The sequence below is a fragment of the Silurus aristotelis genome (genome assembly GCF_946808225.1).
Source record: "Silurus aristotelis genome assembly, chromosome: 21".
Lineage (NCBI taxonomy): Eukaryota > Metazoa > Chordata > Actinopteri > Siluriformes > Siluridae > Silurus > Silurus aristotelis.
The window spans coordinates 18,539,900-18,563,207 of record NC_139594.1 but is presented as its reverse complement, the minus strand read 5'-3'; the positions used below and the strand labels follow the sequence as shown (position 1 = coordinate 18,563,207).

Sequence of the window (23,308 nt, the reverse complement as noted above, 5' to 3'; positions counted from 1 at the left end):
ACTTACTCACTCACTCAATCACTCACTCACTTAATCACTCACTTACTCACTCACCTACTCACTCACTCAATCACTCACTCACTTAATCACTCACTCACTTACTCAATCGATCACTCACTCAATCACTCACTCAATCACTCACTCACTCAATCACTCACTCAATCACTCACTTACTCACTCACTCACTTAATCACTCACTTACTTACTCAGTTACTCACTCACTCAATCACTTACTCACTCCCTCACTTAATCACTCACTCAATCACTCACTCACTTAATCACTCACTCAATCACTCACTTACTCACTCACTTACTCCCTCACTTATTCACTCACTCAATCACTCACTTACTCAATCACTCACTCACTTCCTCACCTTATCACTCACTCAATTCTCTCACTTACTCACTCACTCAATCATCACGTCCATGATTTAGTATTTTACCGATCATTTCTTTGGAATTCATTTTGTGGTAATTGATGTTGTATTATGTAGGACCTCGGTCCTGGAGGAACGTTGCTTCGTTTCCTGTGTACTGCACCAACTGTATATGTTTTAAATATCACTAAAAGCCACTTGACTTGATGTTTATGACATTAACGAGAATCATGCATTTTAAGCGTCAATAATTCAAGAGAATACACATTATGGACAAACCCTTGCAGACACCTGACAATTTTTTATATCTCGTTCCATATTTAGTACTCATTTGCTGTTATAATAAGCTCCACTCTTCTCCATTAGATTATGGAGTGTGTTTGTGGAGACTTATTCAGCTACAAGGGTGTTGGTAAAGTCAGGTGCTGATGTAGGTGAGGTGAAGAGACCTGGGGTGCAGTCAGTGTGAAAAATTCATACCAAAAATGTTTAATAGGGTCGGAGCTCTACGGCAGGTGATCTTAAACTCATGCTGGAACAGGTTTGGGTCTCCTTGATTTAAAGATTTGAATAATAGATTTCAGTAAAACCGTAACGGCGTCGTCAGAAAACAGGGGTTTCATTTGCAAGGTTTTTTTTGTCTTTTTTTTTAAAGAAAACAAAGAAAACCTGATGGATTCCCCTCTGAAACACTTTATCTTTGATAAATCTGCGGGTTTATGCCGCTAATCAAACACATCTGGACGAAAGCCAGTCGCAGGCAAATCCACGAGGTCAAATGCTTTCCTGTAGGTGAAAGTTTGAGAGACTCATCAGTTTTTTTATTTCTTCATCTGTTGCTTTTTTTACACAAGTTACTGAGAAACACCACATACTAAAACATATTATTTACACCATAAAATCTGCTATGATTTTGAACCACATTTTACTAAGTTTTAGCCTTAAAAATGATTTCACGGCATAGTGTTTGTTATAGGAAGCGGTAAAATGCTGAAATCCTTTGTGTAAGCAAGTTAGGGTTTTATAATGAAAATATCTTGTTTACCTGTAATATTTTGGGCTTGTCGAGTGTGTGTGTGTGTGTGTGTGTGTGTGTGTGTGTGTGTGTGTGTGTGTGTGTGTGTGTGTGTGTGTGTGTGTGTGTGTGTGTGAGAGAGACATGCCATGACAGTGAAGTAAGGATTCAATACAGTGCTCCTGGTGTTCATTGCATGCAGAACATGAAACACAGAAACTGACAAGAACAAGGTCACATCTCTTCAACCTCTGTTTCAAGCAAGAAAAAAAAACACCTCCACACAAAGAAAGAAAGAAAAAAAAGGAGTGAAAGGGCAGAAATATAAGGTAATGTGTATTGGGGCCATTTATGATTATAATTATTAAAGTTATTTCTATTTTATATTCAATCATTTAATAATTAGTATTATAATAATAATAATCTAAACTTATTTACAAAAGAAAATCAAATTTGTTATTTCTTTCTGTGTGTGTGTGTGTGTGTGTGTGTGTGTGTGTGTGTGTGTGTGTGTGTGTGTGTGTGTGTGTGTGTGTGTGTTAATAATACGATATGAACAAAAGGTACTTAATAATTGTTGACTCTCTTCATATCAGTCACTGGAAGAGAAGCTGTGAATGCAATGAAAAAGTATTTGTCTCCATCTAGTGGTTAAAATCAAAATTAGCCCCAAAAGTTCACAATGAACTTGTATTGTAATTAAGTATTTGGACACCTGCCATACGTGGTTCTTCCTCAAAATCTCACAAATGTAAAAGACGTCTTTGGATGCTGTCCTTTTCACCCAAACCTGTTCCAGCATGACAATGTCCCTCTGCACAAAGCCAGCTCCGTGAAGATCTGCACTACATGGTTTGGAGTGAATGTTCTCCTTCTATAGAGCTCTAAACCTTTTAAAAATGATGAATATGAACACTGACTGCACCCAAACCTTCTCACCTCACCCACATCAGTACCTGACTTTACTAACACCCTTATGGCTGAATGAATCTCCACAAGATCTCCACAAAATTTCGAGGAACATCTTCCCAGGAGGTCAGGTGTCCACAAACCTTCATCCACTTTGTGTACATTTATTACATCTAATAAACATTTACATTTAAATGAGCCAGGGAAAAAAATAAAAGAGGCTGATAGTGTCAGACTGCATCATTTTCCTTTCTTTCTTTCTTTCTTTCTTTCTTTCTTTCTTTCTTTCTTTCTTTCTTTCTTTCTTTCTTTCTTTTTTTCTTTTTTTCTTTCTTTCTTTCTTTTTTCTACCTTTTCTTATTCCTGCTTCATTCCTTCTTTCTATCATTTCATCCTTCTTTTCTTCTTTCTTTCTTTCTTTCTTTCTTTCTTTCTTTCTTTCTTTCTTTCTTTCTTTCTTTCTTTCTTTCTTTCTTTCTACATTCCTACTTTCCTTCTTTCTTTCCTCATGCTTCCTTGTGAAACATCTACCCATAAGAGTGTTGTTATAAAGTTATTATAACAACAAATGGAGACTAAATGTGGAATGGGATGGACAAACTTTCTGTCCATAAATTAAATATTACATTTAATATAATAAATATTATGTCATTTTTTAATTATTATATGTTATATATTAAATATGTTATATATTAAATACTATATGAAAGATGAAACTTAAAAAGTAGGTAAAAAAAATTGTGCATTCATGTGCGTCTGTGCTCTGGGTTTAGTCTGAAAAACAAATGAAACCCAGCAAAGGGTGAGTTTTTTCCCCCTTCAGCAGTCGAATCAAATATGGATTTAAGCTCGGAGCAACATGCAGCCTGTATTCAGTCCCTTTACTGCCACAGGCCACTATGTGCCCTCATCGTGCTAAATTTATGAAGAGAAAGAAGGAGAAAAAACCCTTTACTGTTCTAGAGGGACATAACAAATCTGAAGGGTCGAGACAGACTGTCTGCTCTCGTTTACACGCCGGCCGTCACTGAAAGATAGCACCACCAGACAAGTTTGTCTGTTTAGATCCGTCCAGCTCGCCGGATCACGCTCATGCTTGTCCCCAGGCTATGAGAAAGGGATTGTGGGATAGATGTGACCTTCTGCATGGAGAGGACAGAGCCACCGGTGAGCTGTCAGTCCACCTGTTTTCACCGAGCAGCTCACCAGCACACACTGACTGCCCAAGACAGGAACATCAGCAGCTTCTTTTTCTTTTTTTTTCCAACATGCAATCATTTCAAAATTTGTGTCCTTTCTGACTTTTTATGAAATTATTGCTATTTTAAAAGGTTCACTTTTTCACATAAAGTAGATTTACATTATATAGACAAAAGTATTGGGACACCTAATTTTTTCAATTACTACAAAATTAGAGGCATCATTGCATCAAATTGTCCCTTCACTTCAACTAGGAGACCAAATCTGTTCCAGCATGACAATGTGCACCAAACAAGCTCCATGAAGATCGCATTTACATGAGTTGGAGCGGAAGATCTGCTATAGAGCTCCAGCCCTATGTGAACGCTGACTGCACCTCAGGCCTCCTAACATCAGTACACCAAGTACCTGACTTTAATAACACCCCAATGGCTGAATGAATCTCTACAAATCTTCCCCAAATCCATTGGAACATCTTCCCAGAAGAGTGGAGGCTATTAGAACAGCAAAAAAAGGAGTAAATGTGGAATGTAATATATATCATAGACTATAACTTGTGTATTTTTATGGGTTATTTTAGCCTGCCTTTTTCTTTTAAATGAAAAGTACATTTTTTTGATATTTGTATTTTTTTTTGTGTAACACTTTAAGCCATGTACAGTGCCTTGCAAAAGTATTGACCCCCCTTGGCATTTTTCTATTTTGTTGTCTTACAACTTGGAATTAAAATTGATTTTTATTTGGATTTCATGTAATGGACATACACAAAATAGTCCAAATTGGTGAAGTGAAATGAAAAAAATAACTTGTTTCAAAAAATTCTAAAAAATAAATAACGGAAAAGTGGTGCGTGCATATGTATTCATCCCCTTTGCTATTAAGCCTCTAAATAAGATCTGGTGCAACCAATTACCTTCAAAAGTCACGTAATTACTTAAATAAAGTCCACCTGTGTGCAATCTAAGTGTCACATGATATACACCTGTTCTGAAAGGCCCCAGAGTCTGCAACACCACTAAGCAAGGGGCACCACCAAGCAAGCGGTACCATGAAGACCAAGGAGCACGCCAAACAGGTCAGGGACAAAGTTGTGGAGAAGTACAGATCAGGGTTGGGTTATAAAAAAATATCCAAAACTTTGAACATCCCACAGAGCACCATTAAAGCCATTATTAAAAAATGGAAAGAATATGGCACCACAACAAACCTGGCAAGAGAGGGCCGCCCACCAAAACTCACGGACAAGGAGGGCATTAATCAGAGAGGCAACAAAGAGACCAAAGATAACCCTGAAAGAGCTGCAAAGCTCCACAGCGGAGATTGGAGTATCTGTCCATAGGACCACTTTAAGCCGTACACTCCACAGAGCTGGCTTTTCGGAAGAGTGGCCAGAAAAAAGCCATTGCTTAAAGAAAAAAATAAGCAAACATGTTTGGTGTTCGCCAAAAGGCATATGGGAGACTCCCCAAACATATGGAAAAGGGTACTCTGGATGGATGAGACTAAAATTGAGCTTTTTGCCCATCAAGGAAAACGCTATGTCTGGCGCAAACCCAACACCTCTCATCACCCCGAGAACACCATCCATTTTTCATCAGCAGAGACTGGGAAACTGGTCAGAATTGAAGGAATGATGGATGGCGCTAAATACAGGGAAATTCTTGAGGGAAACCTGTTTCAGTCTTCCAGAGATTTGAGACTGGGACGGAGGTTCACCTTTCAGCAGGACAATGACCCTAAGCATACTGCTAAAGCAACACTCAAGTGTTGTCTTGGAATGGCCTAGTCAAAGTCCAGACCTCAATCCAATTGAGAATCTGTGGTATGACTTAAAGATTGCTGTACACCAGCGGAACCCATCCAACTTGAAGGAGCTGGAGCAGTTTTGCCTTGAAGAGTGGGCAAAAATCCCAGTGGCTAGATGTGCCAAGCTTATAGATACATACCCCAAGAAACTTGCAGCTGTGATTGCTGCAAAAGGTGGTGCTACAAAGTATTGACTTTGGGGGGGTGAATAGTTATGCACGCTCAAGTTTTCGTTTTTTTTTTTCTTATTTCTTGTTTGTTTCACAATAAAAAATATTTTGCATCTTCAAAGTGGTAGGCATGTTGTGTAAATCAAATGATACAAACCGCCAAAAAATCCATCTTAATTCCAGGTTGTAAGACAACAAAATAAGAAAAACGCCAAGGGGGGTCAATACTTTTGCAAGCCACTGTACGTCATGGGTCCTTAAACTATGTCTAAAACCAACCTGTCCCCACATTCGCAACGGCCCTCTAAACAAAGTCAAATAAATAGTTTAAAATTTTTACTTAAAATATGTTTTACTCATACCATATCTGTATTTGGAAATTATCAGCAAAATCCATACGGATAGTTTTTCCGGTGTGCTGTCATTACGAGAGCGGCCTCTAGAGGCGAATTACTGATTCCACGTGCTGTGTGTTGTGACTGCATGCTGCACGGAGAGCGCTATATTAAATGTATTATTTACAATTTATCAATTATGTAATAATATTTATCAATGAATATATTCATATTTATTTCCTTTAGCACATCTCATGTTTCATTACTGTTTTTTATTTATTTTTGTAATAAAGTTCAGTACAAATTTGTTAGTTTTTTAATCCAGTATACATTTTAAAAACTTTGGTTAATTCATCGGGTATCGGCAACTACCAGCCAACCTAGCTAATGGTATCAGTAAAATCCACCTCTAGTTATTAACAATACCTAATTAATTGTTCGATTCACCCACCAAACATATGCATAAATAAATTTTGGATTTAAAAGGTTCTTCTCATCTGTTGCAACACAGCCCACTTTATATCTATTATATACTATACCATTTAAGTAGTCAGTCTGTGTGTGATGTCATGAGGAATTGCACATCATGATGACTTGAGCCTAAAGCTAATCTCTGGTTATTCCTGGCATTTTATGCTGCATTGAACTGTATTGTTTTAGGTCTGAGCAGTTAAATCCAAGGTCATGGGTCTCAGAGTGGAATGGAATTTATTTAATCTAAATTTCATATATGAGCAATGAGGAAATTCTTTTCACAAGAAATGTAGTAAACTTTAAACTTACCAAAGAACTTACCAAAGCTCACTGTAAATCTAGTTAAAATCAATGGACAGCTGAGGACCACAATTACCATGATTTTGAACTCAAGTCTAAATGAGGGAACAGCTGATCATCTCAACAATGATTGAAATATAATGAATAGACATTCAGTGACACACAGATGAGGATTAGTTTCCTTTTAAGTTTGGTTGCTTTCCAGGGTTTTCTTCCTCATACCAGCTCAGAGAGTTTTTTCCTCACCACCATCATCACCGGCTCACTCATTATGGATAAACAGGAACAGTGAAAGATGCACTATACTGCATTTATCACGTTTTGTACAGCAAATACTTTATTTGCATATCCCAGGAATGTTAGGAAGCTTACAGTGGCCCTGAAGCACAGAGGGTTAAAGGGCCTTGTTCAAGGGACCAAGGAGTAGCAGCTTGGCGATAACGGCATTTCAACCCCCAAACCTTCCGATCAGTAACCCAGAGCTTTAACCACTGTGCTACCTCATTTATAAATCTAAAATTTATATTTATTACATTATATTTATTTATACATTTCTGTAAAGTCACTTTAAATATATTAATAATTTTAAAATTTGCTGTGCAAGTAGAATAAAATGTTAATAGCACAGTGTTTATGACATACATATATATATATATATATATATATATATATATATATATATATATATATATATATATATATAAATATATAAAAAAAAAAAAACATTTTTATATATTTTATAACAAATGAATCAGTAACACTTAATTAGCTTAATCAAAAAAAATACTGAAAGCAAAAAAAGTATCTTTACCACTGGAGACTCCTTCCATAAATGTCAGACATCTACTTACAGAAAGCTGCACTATAAATCAACAATTGGATTTTGTTTTTTTTTTTACTAAATAAGAATTTTTTTTCATTTGTGTATTTGATTCATATGTATGATGATGTGTTTGGAGATCACGATAATAAAAATACAACAGTAGTACTCAAGGCTATTTAAAGAGAAAGTAAGAGCATTTCCACCTGCACAATGCACAGAGAATTCAAGGAAATCAGGACTAAATAGCTGGGTAGCTTTTAAAAAAAAAGCCACTGAACAGTGAGGCTTATTGGAAAGCAGGCTGTAATTTAATAGGGAGCATAAAGAATGGACTCTGGAGCAATGGAAAAAGGCCATGTGGTCGAATGAGTCCAGATTTACCCAGTTCCAGAGTGATTTACACACCAGGGTAAGATGGGAGGCAGATGAAGTGATGCACCAATCACAGCTAGTACCTACCATAAAAGTCTGTGGGGGCAGTGTTATGATCTGGGGTTGCTTCAGTTGTTCAGGGAGCATGAGACATCATTTTCACACAGAGATTGGTCACCATTGAGTCCCAACCTTAACCCTATTAATCTTTGGGATTTTTGCAGCGATCTAACATTATTATTACAAATTCTTGGTGAGACATGATTGCGACTCTGAATGTGCAACACTTTCTTGGCTAGGATGTGCATATCCCCAAATATCGCCTGTAATGTGTTTACATTTTTAAACAAGATTCACTTCCCCCAAATTAAAATCTGCAGGTAGAACAGAGAAGTAAAAGGTTTAAGGGAACTTCAGGATTATTGAAACTGAACCTGTACCTTTACATTGAGAAGCAGTCAGAACATCCAGAAATTAAACAGACTCTACATTTGCAATGCAGACTGATGAAGGACTGGCTTTAATTGTCCATGTAGTTTTCTATAACAGTCGACAGTTCATCAAGTGAAGAAAAATGCTTCGTACCCTTTATACTTCTTGTTATTGATCGAAGACAATGCGTAAAAGCCTGTTCGTGTTCTGAAACGACAACTTTTTACCACCAGGTTTAAGCCTCCAGAGCAGCTACATGTTTATTTCATGATTCGTTTATACAGGGTTGGATTAAAAGACAAGAACCAGCTTTTACTTGTTACACATAAAGTTCTCATGTATCTTGTCAGTTGTTTGCTTCAGTTTGATCCGTCATTAGGTCACATGACAACCTAAACCACCGGAGTCTAATATTTAGACTAATGCTTGTGTTTATCACTGAGAATAATACCTGATTTAAATATCACTTTTTTTTTTTATATATACACACTTCATGGTTATTGACAGGCATTCTGGTGTTTAATATTCCATCTAATTACAAAACCTCCTAATTTAAGAAGGATGATTTTTATTCCCTTTTTAAGCCGTCTTGGTTACACTGATCCACAGCAATCCTGTTAACTGAGCTGCGACACTTCATGGAAATAAGCGCCCAACATTTTAGTACCCTGGATGTAGTTGGACCTGTAAAAAAAAAAAAATAATAATAATAATAATAGAATAAAAATATTCTCAATTTTATTTATACATACACACACACACCCACCCACCCACCTCTGATTGAGAACGGATTGAAAGGCAAGACACAAATACCTGTTGAGTTTCTCATTTTGAGAGTGAGCTCCGTCGTCTGATGAGCCGACAGGAAGCAGCATGACGTTGCGTCCGGTAGCCTCTTGGAAAGTCAGAGTGACAGGGATACTTCCTCCCTCGCGGGTCAGATCTGGCTCAACACCAAACACTACGGGAAAAAACAAAAAAAACTGAGGCAATCGGTAAATACCTCCCAAAACACTGATTGACAAAAGTATTGGGACAACTGTCTTATCCAGCTGTATGTTGTTCTTCCACAAACTGTTACCACAAACATGGAGGCACACAATTCCTTTAGTAGCCTTAAATTGTCCCTTTGCTTGAACTTCAAGACTCAAACCTGTTTAACCATGACAATGCCCCTGTGTGGAGTGGAAGATCTCCTGCTATACAACTCAGAGCTCTGACTGCAACCCAGGCCTCCTCACTTCACCTATATCAGTACATTACTTTACTCTTGTAGCTAAATAGCACAAATCTCCATGAAATCTAAAGGAACGAAATCTCAGAAGAGTCAAGGTTATTATAAGAGCAAATGGAGACCGACTGTAGAATTGGAATGCTAAAAAACCCACATACCAATCTTATGAGCATAAAATTAAAACCTTAAATAAACCATAAGACATTAGCATTGTTTCTGAACCTGACTGTCTGTGACATTCAAACATTCTGGTCTTCAAACTGACCTTGTTTGTATAAATTTCTACATTGAATCAGTTTAAATGCAGGTTGCAAAGATAATTCCATTCAAAACCCACGAATGTTCAATGACCTCTATTAAAGATTTCAAGCTAACAGACAGAAGGAGAGATGGTAAAACCGAAAACATAATGTCTCCACAACCTACTGTCTGAGCTGCTCTGTGAAAACACCTTCTGACCAATCAGAATTCAGAGATTAACACTAAATTCTGAATAGGTTTAACAGTTGGTTGGTATAGATTAATTTAAATGTATTAAACAGGGTCAGTGCAAATGCTGGATTGCTGAAAGTTCAGGTGCTTTTAAATCGATATTTGCCGTCAGTTTTTAATTAGCGTTTTAAAAGAAAACGTTTAAATTAAGGGTTAGGATGATACGATTCAGCGTTTCTCATTGCTCATTCGGCATAAAAGTTGCCTTTGTTTTAAAAAAAAGTGTGCATCGGCTAAAAGTTGCCGTTTAAAAGATGCATCGTTTTTAACTAATTTGTATCGGTACAACGATTTATTAAGACAATTATTAGTAGATGCTCTATACTTTTATTATTTAGAAGGTGACTGATAATTTGTGATGTATCACAACACTACACAGAATATAGATTAACATGGCAGAGGTAGAGCTGCATCTTCCTGAAAACAGAACAGGAAAAGTTGTCTGGTTTTACTTCAATTTTTATCAAAAGGCCTGTTTGTAAAAGGGCCATGGCATTACCAATATGCTGCATCATGTTGAATTGAATATGTAATTGGGGTGAATCGGATAGCTATCGGTAGTCTCATAAATCGTTGGCTATGCACCGAGATGCGTGTCGTATTGGCCTCAGTTATGGAGATGCACATCCCCAGTTTAAAAAGAAATATAATAAAAAACCACATACTTTCTCTCTCATCGGTCGGGTTGTAGTTAGCTTCCACATTATGCATTAAAATCACCATGGATTAGCTTTGCATATCCCATGTCTGTCTGTGCTCTCTGATACACAAAACACAAAATCCCTAACAACTAAATAATCTCTAAATATGTCTAATGCTTGAGCTTTCTGTTTCTTAATCAGACTGTCACAATTTGACATCCTTGACATCTTATGAGCTATATTCTGTCCATAGTATTTTCATCTTTTCTTTTACTGCCTATAAATCTAGCTTGATTATTAGACATAATGAAGCATTGCTTTTCTTTCACCCCCCCCGACACAGATTTCTTCAAACTATTACTTTTAATATCTTTATATATGCTTGTATATTCTGTACATCCGAGTAAAAAATACAAAACATCATTGATGCCAGACTGTCCCTGTATATTTCCTTACCAGTCTTCATGGCTTTTCTACCAGCCATGTAATGAGGATGGTTAAAATCAGACACCCAGGCCTTGGCGCCGTGGCCCATGGATACCTTCATTTTGTTGGGGCTCTCCAGCTCGGCAAACTTCTTATTGAGGTAGGAGACGACCTAAGAATCAAGCAAAACACGTTCTTTTATGAAGTTCTTACAAGAATGATTAATGTCTGCTAAATGCTGCAAATGTAGAAGAAGAACAGAAGTGTTTATTTTATTTCTTTAGTTTGGAAGTTTGCGTTAGATAAGCAATTTGAGCCAACTGATAAAATAATCAAGGACTGTGTTACAGTAATTAGAAAAATATAGTCAGTGTCAGGTCGTGCATTTCACACCCCGGCCTTCAGTGGTGTCCTGCCTGAATCAATGCACCTCTTAATACCATCCTTATGACGCCATTGCTATAGAAACCATCAAAATTATAGAGAAACGTAGTACAACAGAGCGCGCTGCATCACAGACAGGCAAGAAATCCAATAAACACAATTCAACATGTCTCCTTTTACTGTAGCCACAGCTGCACCACCTGCATACATCATCTCTAGCAGAAGCATCGATATTAACCTCATAAAATGACTCCAGGTTTTACCTGCAGTTCTGTGCATTTTTTCTGTGCTTTACGGTTTTCCTGGAAATAAACGCAAATTTTGTGTTTTGTGCAAATTCTAAAAGGTAATAAAAACACAAAAGTATAAATGGTTCATGAAAAAGCTTAACAACTGTTTTGAACTGTTTGTGCCGACCTATAACCCATATGAGGATGGGTTCCCCTTTGAGTCTGGTTCCTCTCAAGGTTTCTTCCTCATATCATCTAAGGGAGTTTTTCCTTGCCACTGTCGCCACGGCTGCTCATCAGGGACAAACGCACACCATTCACCTTCACTGTTGTTTTCTGTAAAGCTGCTTTGAGACAATGTCTATTGTGAAAAGCGCTATACAAATAAACTTGACTTGACTTGACCTTCCCTCACAATGTCCAGCTTTTCTGGAAGAAATGTCCGTCTTAGAAATGTCCTTGTAATTGTATCTGCGATCTACATAAAATGCACATGACTATATTTCTGCTTGTGCAGTTTGCTACAGATGCGATTTGCGAGCTCTGACCGTCCGATCAAAGGATGTAAAAATGCTGACGTGTTAAGAAGCCTTTGAGGGAGGGGGGCCTTGTAGTGGGAAATCACAGTCTGATTGGTTAAAACAACAGCGTCAGGCAACATTGAGTTTATACAAAAAAAAAAGTCTGCAGTGCTTACAGTGGTGGTCTTACGAAAATACATGATGTGTGGGGTGAAATCTCATTGGATAAAAACTATGAAATGAATAGAATAGACTATTGGTAATAATTGAATACATATTCAGGAACACATTAAAATATAAGTGATTCTGATCCTGAGTTTAAGCCAGCAGAGAGGGCCAGCAAGGACTTTTAATGTGTTCCTGAATATGTATTACATTTTTATATTGACAATGTAATAACATAACCTAATGTATTGTAGCTCTAATAGTTACAATATTTACATTATAAGTATTGTTGCACTAAATCCTCCGATGTGTCTCTATTGGCAAAGCACCTCGAGACATTCATGCACAGGAAACTACCAGCGATGATGTGGTCCAACCCAAAGTGCTTTTACAACCCTACATCATGTTGATTTACAAGAAAAGAATGTGCCTTTCACTTGCCAATAATAACAACCTTCCTATTTATTCATGAAGGACACATTGTAGCTTTTATCAACTTGAAGTTCCACATAATGTAGAAAGTTCACATCAACTCGGTTCCAGTCACGCGCTCACATTCATCGTGATCATCTTGTTGAAAACACACAATTATGCGAGTCATACAATAAGAGAATGAGAAATTCCTGTTTCTCTAGCTGTCAAACTGATGAATTACTCAGAGTTCATAAACCATCAATAGAGCATCCCACAGTATCTCCGTTTCTTTAAATAAAAAAATAAGTTTTACAGCGTATTCAAGAGCCACCTTACCTTTATCTCCAATTTCAATTGAGCTGATCGTATTTATCGTTCATGCATGTTTGCTTGTTTTTTTTTAACATAATTTAGCCAAAATCAGTACTTATTTTTCCAGCCATATGTAGTTCTTCACTAAACTGAAGGGACAATTTTATAAAACATCTCCGGATGTGGAAGCATAAAGTGTTCCCTTTGCTTGAACTACGGGACCCAAACCTGTTCCACCTTTTCAGAATTAGGCAATTAATTTTTTTCTTATGTGGTGGTAACGTGCTTCCATAGGAATCGAGAGAAACGAGAGAAAGTTTCCAAAGTTTGAGATCATTCAAACCAAATCGAAGAAAACATTGTACAGTGCGTTTCCTTTTTTTTTTTTTTGTAATATGAAATATATTTTTATTTATGATTTTAATTTATACATTTATATTTGCATTTTGATGTAATATGGCAATTCAATGCACTAATTGGTTTAGCTTTCACAGATATTTTTGTATGCAATTTTAGCAATAAAATGTTAATTTACCTAAAAAGGAAATAAATGCATCGTCATTTTAAGATACCGTCTTATTTTCTCTTGTATATTTAGTATGGCTCTTTAATAAAGAAATAGTACTTCTTATCCGATTACTCGATTAATTGATGGAATAATCGGAGAATCCTTGATTACTAGAATAAACAATAGCTACAGGCCTACATGACAATACCCCTGTGAACAGATACTTTAAATGGAAGATCTATTTATGAACACCTTTAAGATGCAGCTGACTGCACCCCAGGCCTCCTCACCTCACATACATTAGTACTTAACTTCACTAACACCCTTGTATCTGAAAGAGGACAAAATTCCAAAATCTGGAGGAACATCTTCCCAGAAGAGTGGGAGTTATAACAATAACAGCAAATGTATAATGAAATGTTCAAAACGCAAATAGCAAACCTAGGGTTAGTTATCCACAAACCTGTCTACGCACTACACTGTTCAATTTTACTTGTAGAGTCTTAGAAAATATTACATCATAATCATAACTATTTAATCCATGTTCATTTGCTATTTGCACTACTGGTTAAATGCATTTCATTCCTTGAAGAAAGTTGAACCTTGCACCTTTAATACAGTTGAACCTAGCCTAACCCCAACTGAATATCAGCATCTAGTTAAAGAGGTTAGAGGTCAACAGAGTCATCAGTTTTGCTGATTAATCGGCACAGATGGTTGATTGCTGGCTATCAGGAAAAAACTATACCGATATTTTTTCCGGGTTAATGGAGTGACTGAAGACTAGAGCAGCCTAGTGTTTTTATTTGGAGCGTAACTTTTTTCCAGTTTCAATGCACGTCTTATTTCTCTCAATATTTATAAATGATTTCATTTAGCACATATTCATGATTCAGTATTGTTTTGTTTAATAAAGTTCAGCACTATTTTGCATGGAGTATTCTGTTTGTTTGTTTTTTATCCAGTATCTATTAAAAAAACTATTGTATGATCAATCGGTTGTCAGCAAGTACGAGTCATGCTATCGCTATTAATAAAATCCACTATTGGTCCACCTAAACTCAATACTATTCAAATTTGTCCAATCCGCTTATAGCTGTAAAAATGAGCAATGAAAAGCCTTCACACCTGCTCCTCCACCACTTTGGGGTCCATGTCAGGCACCAAGCGAATGGAGAACTTGCCGATGACTTTGCGCGGGATGACCGTCTTGGCTCCGCCAGCAGAGAAAGCACCCTCGATGCCATGCAGTGAAAGAGAAGGGTACCTCCAGCGGTGCATCAGCACTTGCTCCTACGTGAGAAAGAGAAAACAATAATACAGAGCTGAAATGAAATAAACAAAATGACCAGGATTTTGCAAACACAAAAGTGATTACACACAATAGAACTATAATGACCAAGTATAGAAAACAGTGGACTGTGACAGAAATTGGCATAATAGTTCAGTGACTGTCCAGTTATTTAGCAAAAGAAATTAAATGTATTAGATGTATAGAAAATAAAGGTACTGTAGAAGAAAGATTCCAGTATTGATATGAGGAAAGATATCGTAAATACAGGAATGTACATATGAACTTCAGATACCATTAATAAGAAAATGTATGTTATGCTTTGTAAAATTGATCAAGATATACATTTTAAATGCATGGTTTCATTAGCAGTGCCATGTTAACACAAACTACCTACAGAATGTCTTTGTTACCAACAATCTGCTCACAAAATGAAATGTTTTTCGATTGAAAATAAAGCTTTGGCAAGAAGGGCTTGTGTATAGAATGCAGCTGGTGCAATGCCTTGTCTACTTATCTCAGAATGCCAACAATTAAATACAACAATAAAGTATTGGAATAGGAATGGTTTAAAGAAGTTCAAGCTCAAAATATCAGACCTAAGCTGCAGTCACACTACAATTTTTCGCTCAGCAAGGTGCCATTCTCATTTCTCGTAGTGTAGCTCGTAACCTCAGAACAGGCCTAGCTACCTGGTGACAATCCAGATCCAAGGCCAGGGAGCAGACAAAAAGGATAAACCTTTTGTTCTATTGAATCCCATTCGATGCATGCAAATAGTGGAGACCAGGAAAGCAAGCCCGGTCTAAAGAAGTGTTGCATTTCATTGCGTTCCAAAGTTCAAGCTGGGTGAAGTCTAACCTGCGACTTCATATCATGTGTAGCTGATTGGAGATTGAGACGTCACAGTGTGACCTTTTCAGAAAATACAAGATGAAGAAAGCAGTGATTGTAGCTGTGGTGCTACAGCCAGTTTTATACAACCCATCTTAATACATAAATGAATAAATAAATAAATAAGTAAATAAATATTAAATTAACCTCTTAATCAGCGCCACCGATATCCCATTGTTCTCTTGTTCTCTGTTAATGTTTAGCAATAGATTAAATAAAAAGAGACAAAAGTAACCATGACGAACTATACATCATTCTAAAGGTCTAAGCAGGACATGGGCAAACTACGGCCCGCGGGCCACACATGGCCTGGTCTTATTAATCCGGCCCACCGAACGTAACCAAATTATATTAAAATAGGTACAGGTAAACCTTGTTCAATTTACCTTTCCCCTGTAATGCCCACCTTTCCCCAAAAGATGCAGTTCAGCTACATCGACCTTGTTCACGTGTATTACTTTCTTCTTCTCTTATGAGCCCTTCTGCAAAAATGAGCTTATCAAAGACAAGAAAAGTGGATAGTGAGCGCCGAGTGTTTAATACGGAGTGGACAACAAAATATTTTTTCACTGAAGCCAAAAGACTGTTGTGGTTTTCAAAGAGTACAATATCAGCAGTCACTTTGCTGTGAAGAATGCCAACTATGCTAGCAAGCAGTCAATGCAGGAACGGGCGGCTACAGCTCAGAGGTTGGCAGCCAATTTACAGACTCAGCAAAAAAAATTTTCACCGGTAAACAGTGATTCAAAAGTCAAGTACCACGGCAAGTTTTTAGCTGGCATTCAAATTAGCAAAAGCTAGCAAGCCTTTCTCCGAAGGCGAGTTTTTAAAAGAATGCATGGTCGAGACGGCAGGTGTCTTGTGTCCAGAGAGCCAAGGCTCTTTATTGATGCACTGGCAAAAAAAAAAGATCAACAAGTTGTTGATCTTTTGGCACTTGATAAAACAATGTGAGTTTTTCTGCTGTGTTTATTCAACTGAAATTTTGTAAATTAATTATTAATTTAATAAATGCATTTGGAAAACAATTTGTACAATGATCCTTCCATATTTATGCTTTGCTACATGTTACAGGCCAAATCTCTAATGTAACACACACACACACACACACACACACACACACACACACACACACACACACACACACACACACACACACACACACACACACACACACACACACACACACACACACACACACACACACACACACACACACAAAAGCTGGCTGGTTTGCAGTGTAACTGCATACACAAACAGACTGCATGTTTTAACAATGTCAGATCGAGTTGCCTCTCATCTTCGCAGGAATTCTCCTAAGAAATTTGTTGAACATCTAGCGTGACTGAAACCTCAGTCTCACTTGTGGTTTTATGAGCCAACTTTATCAATATGTGGAACCAAAAACAATAGGGAGGGGAATAGGGGAGGAATTCATACTTTTCTCAAAATACCATACCAATCTCATTTGCGTTAGGTGTCCCTACAAATGCATAGCTTTTTCACAAAAAACAGTAAAACAGAAACTGAGAAGTCTACCTTAGTGCTGTGTAGAAGACGCTGGGCTCCCACGTCTTTGGTGTACTCTTCCAGGTCGAACTCGATCTTCTCATAAAGCTTTCTCTCCTCATTAGTGAGCTCAGCAACACCATCATACATCCCCGGCACAATGATCTTTCCCTTCTTATCCACCAATGAGCCTAAATCCCAAATCATAGACACAGAAAAAGGTTTATTTTATTACATATGAAATATTTAACCCTCGTTGGGGTTAACGTTCTAACCTAACTTCATGTAAAAAATAGAAAAAGGAATTCTTCCTGTTCTTTCCTGTTAGGAAAGGAATTCTTCCCCTCAAGTGCAACCGTTCTGGTAGATCACTGCTGCTCTAACTCACCCATGAGAATAATCAGGTCAGTCATGGCTTCATGAACAGAGCCACCGAACACTCCAGAATGCAGATCCTTATCGCAGCATTCAACCTGTTCAAGACAAATCTCTGAAGTCACTTGCATATGGGTAAAAACCAGACAAAATAAAAATTCATTCCCTTGTGATAAATCATGTCTAAAAAGAATCTGTTCCTTACCTCTAAAAAGAAGTAGCAGATTCCTCTCAAGCCGTATGTAATGCAGGGTTTGGTCTTCCCCAGCCAGTAGTTGTCCGAGATGCAAACGTAGTCCACGTCTTTAAAGAACGAGTCTTTGCGTGAGAACACCAAATCATCCAAACCCTCAGAGCCGGACTCCTCCATCCCCTCAAAGCAGAACTTGATGTTGATGGGCAGCTCCTGCAGCAAAACAACAGCAACTGCATATATCACATTTCTCTTCTTTTTTATTAGTACATTACTCTGATAATTTGGTGCATAACATTACTATTCATGTTTAATTGATGTTGATCCATTTGTTTTTGTCACTCATTTTACTTTTGCTGTTTATTTAAACAACTATTAGTGTATGCTGTTAGTTTTATATAAATTCTACTTATTTTTATATTATAATTATAATTTTTCCCTCCAAAGTTTTATTACACATTTTTGACTGTTCTTTCTTTCATCACTGCCATTTACTCGTACTTTATTATACACATTTCAAATATTACAATAGTATATTTTATATAAAAAATAAAATCCCAATAAAAATAATACTTTTTTAGACAATTTAGTTTATTTTTCCTTGTTAAGTTGATCTCATTTTACTTGTTACTTTTATATCGTTATAATGTTTTTGATGTAATTTTTATTTTACATATTTTTAGTATACATATATTTTATTATTTTAGATATTATTTTCATCTTTCATCACTATTTACTTATACTTTATAGATTTAATAATAGCATTTTCTTTTCTACAATATGTTTCTTGTTTTTTTTTTTTTTTTGTTATTTTGCTTCGTTATCGGTTTGAATTGCATTTTAATTGAAATGATGTCAATCTGATTTTAAATGTAAATATAAAGATTGTAGTACCAGCAGCATTCAGGACAGTGTTGTTACTCAAACGTCTGGTTTAAATGATGTGGCACTTTTTGAGGGTTTAGTTTTTTAGAGAAGAGTTTACAACTGAACATGCAAAGCAGGGACTTATTTTACTATGAAGCCAACCACATTGAACAAAGTTCACTTTACAAACTTTGGAGGCAGTTTAATTTTTTTTTATCCTTAACATCTGAATGGAAAACCAAGTGATACAGTAAAGCTTAGTCATGGGTTACAGGTCTATTGTTCTACTGGTCTAATCATTAATCAGACGATTAATCAGATGATTATAAAATACTGGTTTTATTGTCTGTAGTGTGGAGCAAAGTGCTTAAAGGGCTAAAGGCCTACCAAGACACAATAAAAAAAATAAAAATAAAAAATCAGGAACATATACAGTACACACACATGTATGTATGTATGTATATACACTATATTGGAAAAAGTGGTCATAAGTGTTACGGTATGTGCTTTTTGAGCATCGCATTCCACATTTAGTCCCAATTTGCTCTTATAATTCCCTCTACTCTTCTGGGAAGATGTTCCACTAGATTCTGGAATATGCTTATGGATATTTGTGTTCATCAGCCACAAGGGTGTTATGAAAGGCAGGTACTAATATAGGTGAAAAGTCCTGGAGTGCAATCAGCATTCCAATTCATCCCAAAGGTGTTCAGTAAGGATAAGATCAGAGCTCTATAGCAGGCCACTCAAGATCTTCCTCTCCAAAAGCATGTAAACCAGATCTTCAAGGAGCTCACTTTGTGCACAAGGGCATTGCCATGCTGGAACAGGTTTTGGGTTTCCAAGGTCAAGTGAATGCAAAATTGTATTATAGCGCGTCTAAAGACGTCTCCAGCTTTGTGGTAACAGTTTGAAAAGAACCACATATAGCAGGAAAGGTTAGGTGTCCCAATACTTTTGCCAATATAATGTGTAACTATATATACACGTTATTTTTATTGTCCCAGAATATTGAAAAAAGTTTACGTCTTTACCTGTCCTATCTTCTGAAATGCCTCAATGACATTAAACCAGGCGAGCACAGGGCCTTTGTCATCAGTAGATCCACGCCCATAAAGTTTTCCTGCAAGAGAGAAAAATATAATGGAAAAAAAATAATTAAATATGTGCATGGAGGTTTTATTTCATGCCTCACTTAAAAACCTTTTAACAATAATAAAACAAGGCCAATGTACATTGAATTTATTGATTTCTTTTATTTGTTTAACAAATGCTAAAATAACGATGTTGAATGTAGTTGCATTTTGCACAATTTGTACAACATTTCAAATTTGCCTCATTTATTAGTTTCTTGACATATTATTATTAGTTGGCTTTGAGTTATTTGGATTTCGTGGGACTTTTGAACAATTTGGATGTAAGATAACTGATCAACCATCAGCGGCTTCATTCAACATTCTGGCTTTGTGCCGAGAAGTTCATATGGAACATTATGTGCTTTTTCAAAGCAACAAACTCATGACAGGAAATGAGAGTCCCACATATATCCTCTCTACAGTGTTATGCCATGCACACATTCTTCACACACTTACTACAGTCTACATAAACACAGACTTATATCTTGTCGCATCTCCCTGTTGTTGAATTGTTTCAGTTGTTAACAGCAGGCGCAGTCGTTTTCTGTTCCATGTGTTCATGTAAATAAATTGAATCTAAAAACTGGAAAAACCTTACCTACAGTTCATACACCTATTGTGCAACTGTACTGTCTCATTCTGTCATGAGACCAAAATCACAAGAGGGAAAGAGAAACCAATGCGGTGGTTTTTTTGTCAAGTCAGTAAAAGACAGTCCCGTCACGAGACTGCTGACCTTTATTACGAGGAAAAGTAAAATGACTAGTCAGGGTCATCTGTTGGGTTTTCGATCATCAGTTTGACACTAGATCATCAGCAGAAGATTCCAATTCCACTACCATGCTTACTGTTATTAAAATAAGACAGAATGACTGGGTGACCTTTAAATGGCTTAAAGAAAATCTTCAGTTTTGCTTCTATTGCAATTTAGACAATAGACAATCACAAATGAGCTTTATAAGATTACAAATAGATTTATAATCCCTACAAGCTACTTTCACTATTAAACATAGTTGAGAGTTCTACTGTTGTATTTTTTATTTTACAATTTCACCCATTGATTTTGCCAAACAAAACTTTTTCTTACTCGAAGATGATGGTTCACCACGATCATTTATGGTTTTCAAAATGTGCTGGACACTTCTCTCCTAGTGACCACTGAATGTTCAACATGGCACAGCATGGCAAAGACTCTCTGAGGATTTAAGAATTAGAATTGTTTATCTCCACAAAGATGACCTAGGCGATAAGAAGATCGCACATGCCCTGGTATGCTCTGGTGAGGAGTAACAAGAAAACTGTTTTGGCTACAGTGAAACATGGTGGTGGTAACATCATGGTCTGGGGCTGCATGAGCGCTGCTGGTACTGGGGAGCTGCAGTTCATTAGGGAAAACATGGGTTCCAACATGTACTGGGACACTCTGAAGCAGAACATGATGCCCTCCCTTCAGAAACTGTGCCAAACAGCAGTTTTCTAACATAATAACGACCCCAAACACAACGACAAGATGACAACAGCCAGGTGTATCTCCAGACCTGAACCCTATTGAGCACCTAAGGGTAATCAAGAAACCTTAATTACACCCCTCTTTCGTTTCTTTTTTTTTCTTACTGTATTAGTTGTGAGTCCTGGGAAGAAGTAACACCATATAGTGAGGTGTTTAAATAGTACTTACAGGAAACTTAATTGAAAAGCCCACACCTTTACTAAATGTAAATGCTTTTTTAAACGCATGTCTAGTTTTGACTAAAAAGTCAATTCTGCGTACCATCTCTCTCCACCAGAGTAAAGGGCTCCGAGTCCCAACCATCATCAATATGCGCAGGTTGGACATCTAGGTGCCCGTAGATGCACACAGTCTTCTTGCCTGGGTCGGAACCAAGCCTGCCCAGGATTATAGGAGGGAGAGGAATCTCTTCACCGCCTGGCATCTAAGGCAAATACAAACAAGAGAGTACAAGTTCATGTTTAAGGGTTTGTGTTACTCCACAGCATGCCATGGAGTTTGAATATACAAAATAATTTTATCAGGTAGATACAGAAAACCTACCTTTTGTTTCCCGATGTCCACCAGCTCGGTCGTCCCTCCCAGCCTCTCTATGTCTTTGGCTGCCATCTCCATCATTTTCTTGATCTCGCCACGTTTCTCGGGCCAGGCCGAGACGCTCTGTATGGCCACCCACTCACCCAGGCGCTGTATTCCACATAACAGCATGTAGTTATTAAATTCATTTCAAATAAACACAAAACGAAGAATATTTGCCTGAAAATGGCTCTAAGCATCCAAAAACCATTGCATTCCGCAATTTAACATGTATGCAACCCTATAGCTTCTCAACTGTATGAATAAGATAAATGTACAGTAAGGCACTCTGGATTAGGGTGTCTTCCAAACGCCATAAATGCAACACATTTCTAGAGCACCATTTCCCCCATCAAGCAACACGTTAGCAGTTTGCCAGCTTGTAGTCAGGGCTGAATGATTAATCCAGCAAACCCAGGCAGTGCTCTTTAGAAAAAATGTTTTATAATATGCAATATGTCTGTGTCAGAGTGAGGCACAGAGTATAGTAGATATAGAACAGAATATCAATAATACACAATGGTAGGTAATAGAAAAGACAATTTCAGGTGTTGAGCTCATTAATAATCAAAAGGTTTTGGGATCAGGAACATTTAGGAACATTTGTTAAAAATATATATATTTCATTTTACATTCAAACGTTGTTATAATAGTACTGATGTTACTTGCAATATAATATACAATGAGACATTTTAGGTCATTTATTTATTTATTTATTTATTAATTCATTCTTTTTTTTTTTTTCTATATTTTAATAAATCAGTTTCCTCGAGTGATTTACAGCACCGGGGCTTAAATATGATGACATATTGAAGAAACATTTACCCATTAAAAAAAAAAAGGCAAGAAAAATCTCGTCTCTCTTTTAAATCGTAGTAAACACAACAAAAAACATAAACAACAACCAAAAGAATATCCTGTATTTTGTACCTGGACATATTCATCCTGGTGTTCATCCACATACTTGAACAGGGCTGGAAGGTAAGACATGGTGCTGTAATGGTCCTGATGCCTGGGGCTGAAGTGTCAAGTCTTTCTCCTGGAACTACAAAAACAGACTTTGGATTGCACAGATGGACTTTATAACTGCTGACATCTCCGCTTCACTAATCACATCTGCTGGGTTAATCGATAACCGAGCACAAAATCCAAGATCAGACCAAATTATCATGAAGAGCAGATTTACAGCACAGCATTGATAAAGAGTATCCCTGCATTGTACTGTTACAAAGAAATCATGTAACAGATTACACACACACACACACACACACACACACCATGTGTATTTAAAAAAAAAAAAATCTCAGCTGTCTACAATGTCGCAAACAAAAAATAATTTAATGAAACTTAATATAAGTGTATAAACGTTTCATTACCTGGATTGGACTAATAACACCCTTTCACGGCAGCCAAATGA

At 36.9% G+C, this 23,308-nt stretch overlaps 1 protein-coding gene across 1 annotated transcript in view; it reads right to left on the bottom strand.

The window, feature by feature from the left end:
* Positions 1 to 8,447: 8,447 nt before the first annotated feature.
* The window catches only part of cndp2 (carnosine dipeptidase 2), a 14,966-nt gene continuing 105 nt past the window's right edge, over positions 8,448 to 23,308 (bottom strand). The window contains exons 1-12 of the mRNA XM_083523739.1: positions 23,268 to 23,308; positions 22,822 to 22,936; positions 21,859 to 22,002; positions 21,577 to 21,739; positions 19,704 to 19,792; positions 17,815 to 18,015; positions 17,623 to 17,707; positions 17,265 to 17,425; positions 14,669 to 14,833; positions 11,037 to 11,178; positions 9,027 to 9,174; positions 8,448 to 8,897 (exon numbers count right to left, since the gene is read on the bottom strand). The exon at positions 23,268 to 23,308 is cut by the window's right edge and continues 105 nt beyond it. Coding sequence (XP_083379865.1) covers positions 8,831 to 8,897; positions 9,027 to 9,174; positions 11,037 to 11,178; positions 14,669 to 14,833; positions 17,265 to 17,425; positions 17,623 to 17,707; positions 17,815 to 18,015; positions 19,704 to 19,792; positions 21,577 to 21,739; positions 21,859 to 22,002; positions 22,822 to 22,881 — 1,425 coding nt within the window. The 5' untranslated portion in view covers positions 22,882 to 22,936; positions 23,268 to 23,308 and the 3' untranslated portion in view covers positions 8,448 to 8,830. The remainder of the gene's footprint in view (positions 8,898 to 9,026; positions 9,175 to 11,036; positions 11,179 to 14,668; positions 14,834 to 17,264; positions 17,426 to 17,622; positions 17,708 to 17,814; positions 18,016 to 19,703; positions 19,793 to 21,576; positions 21,740 to 21,858; positions 22,003 to 22,821; positions 22,937 to 23,267) is intronic.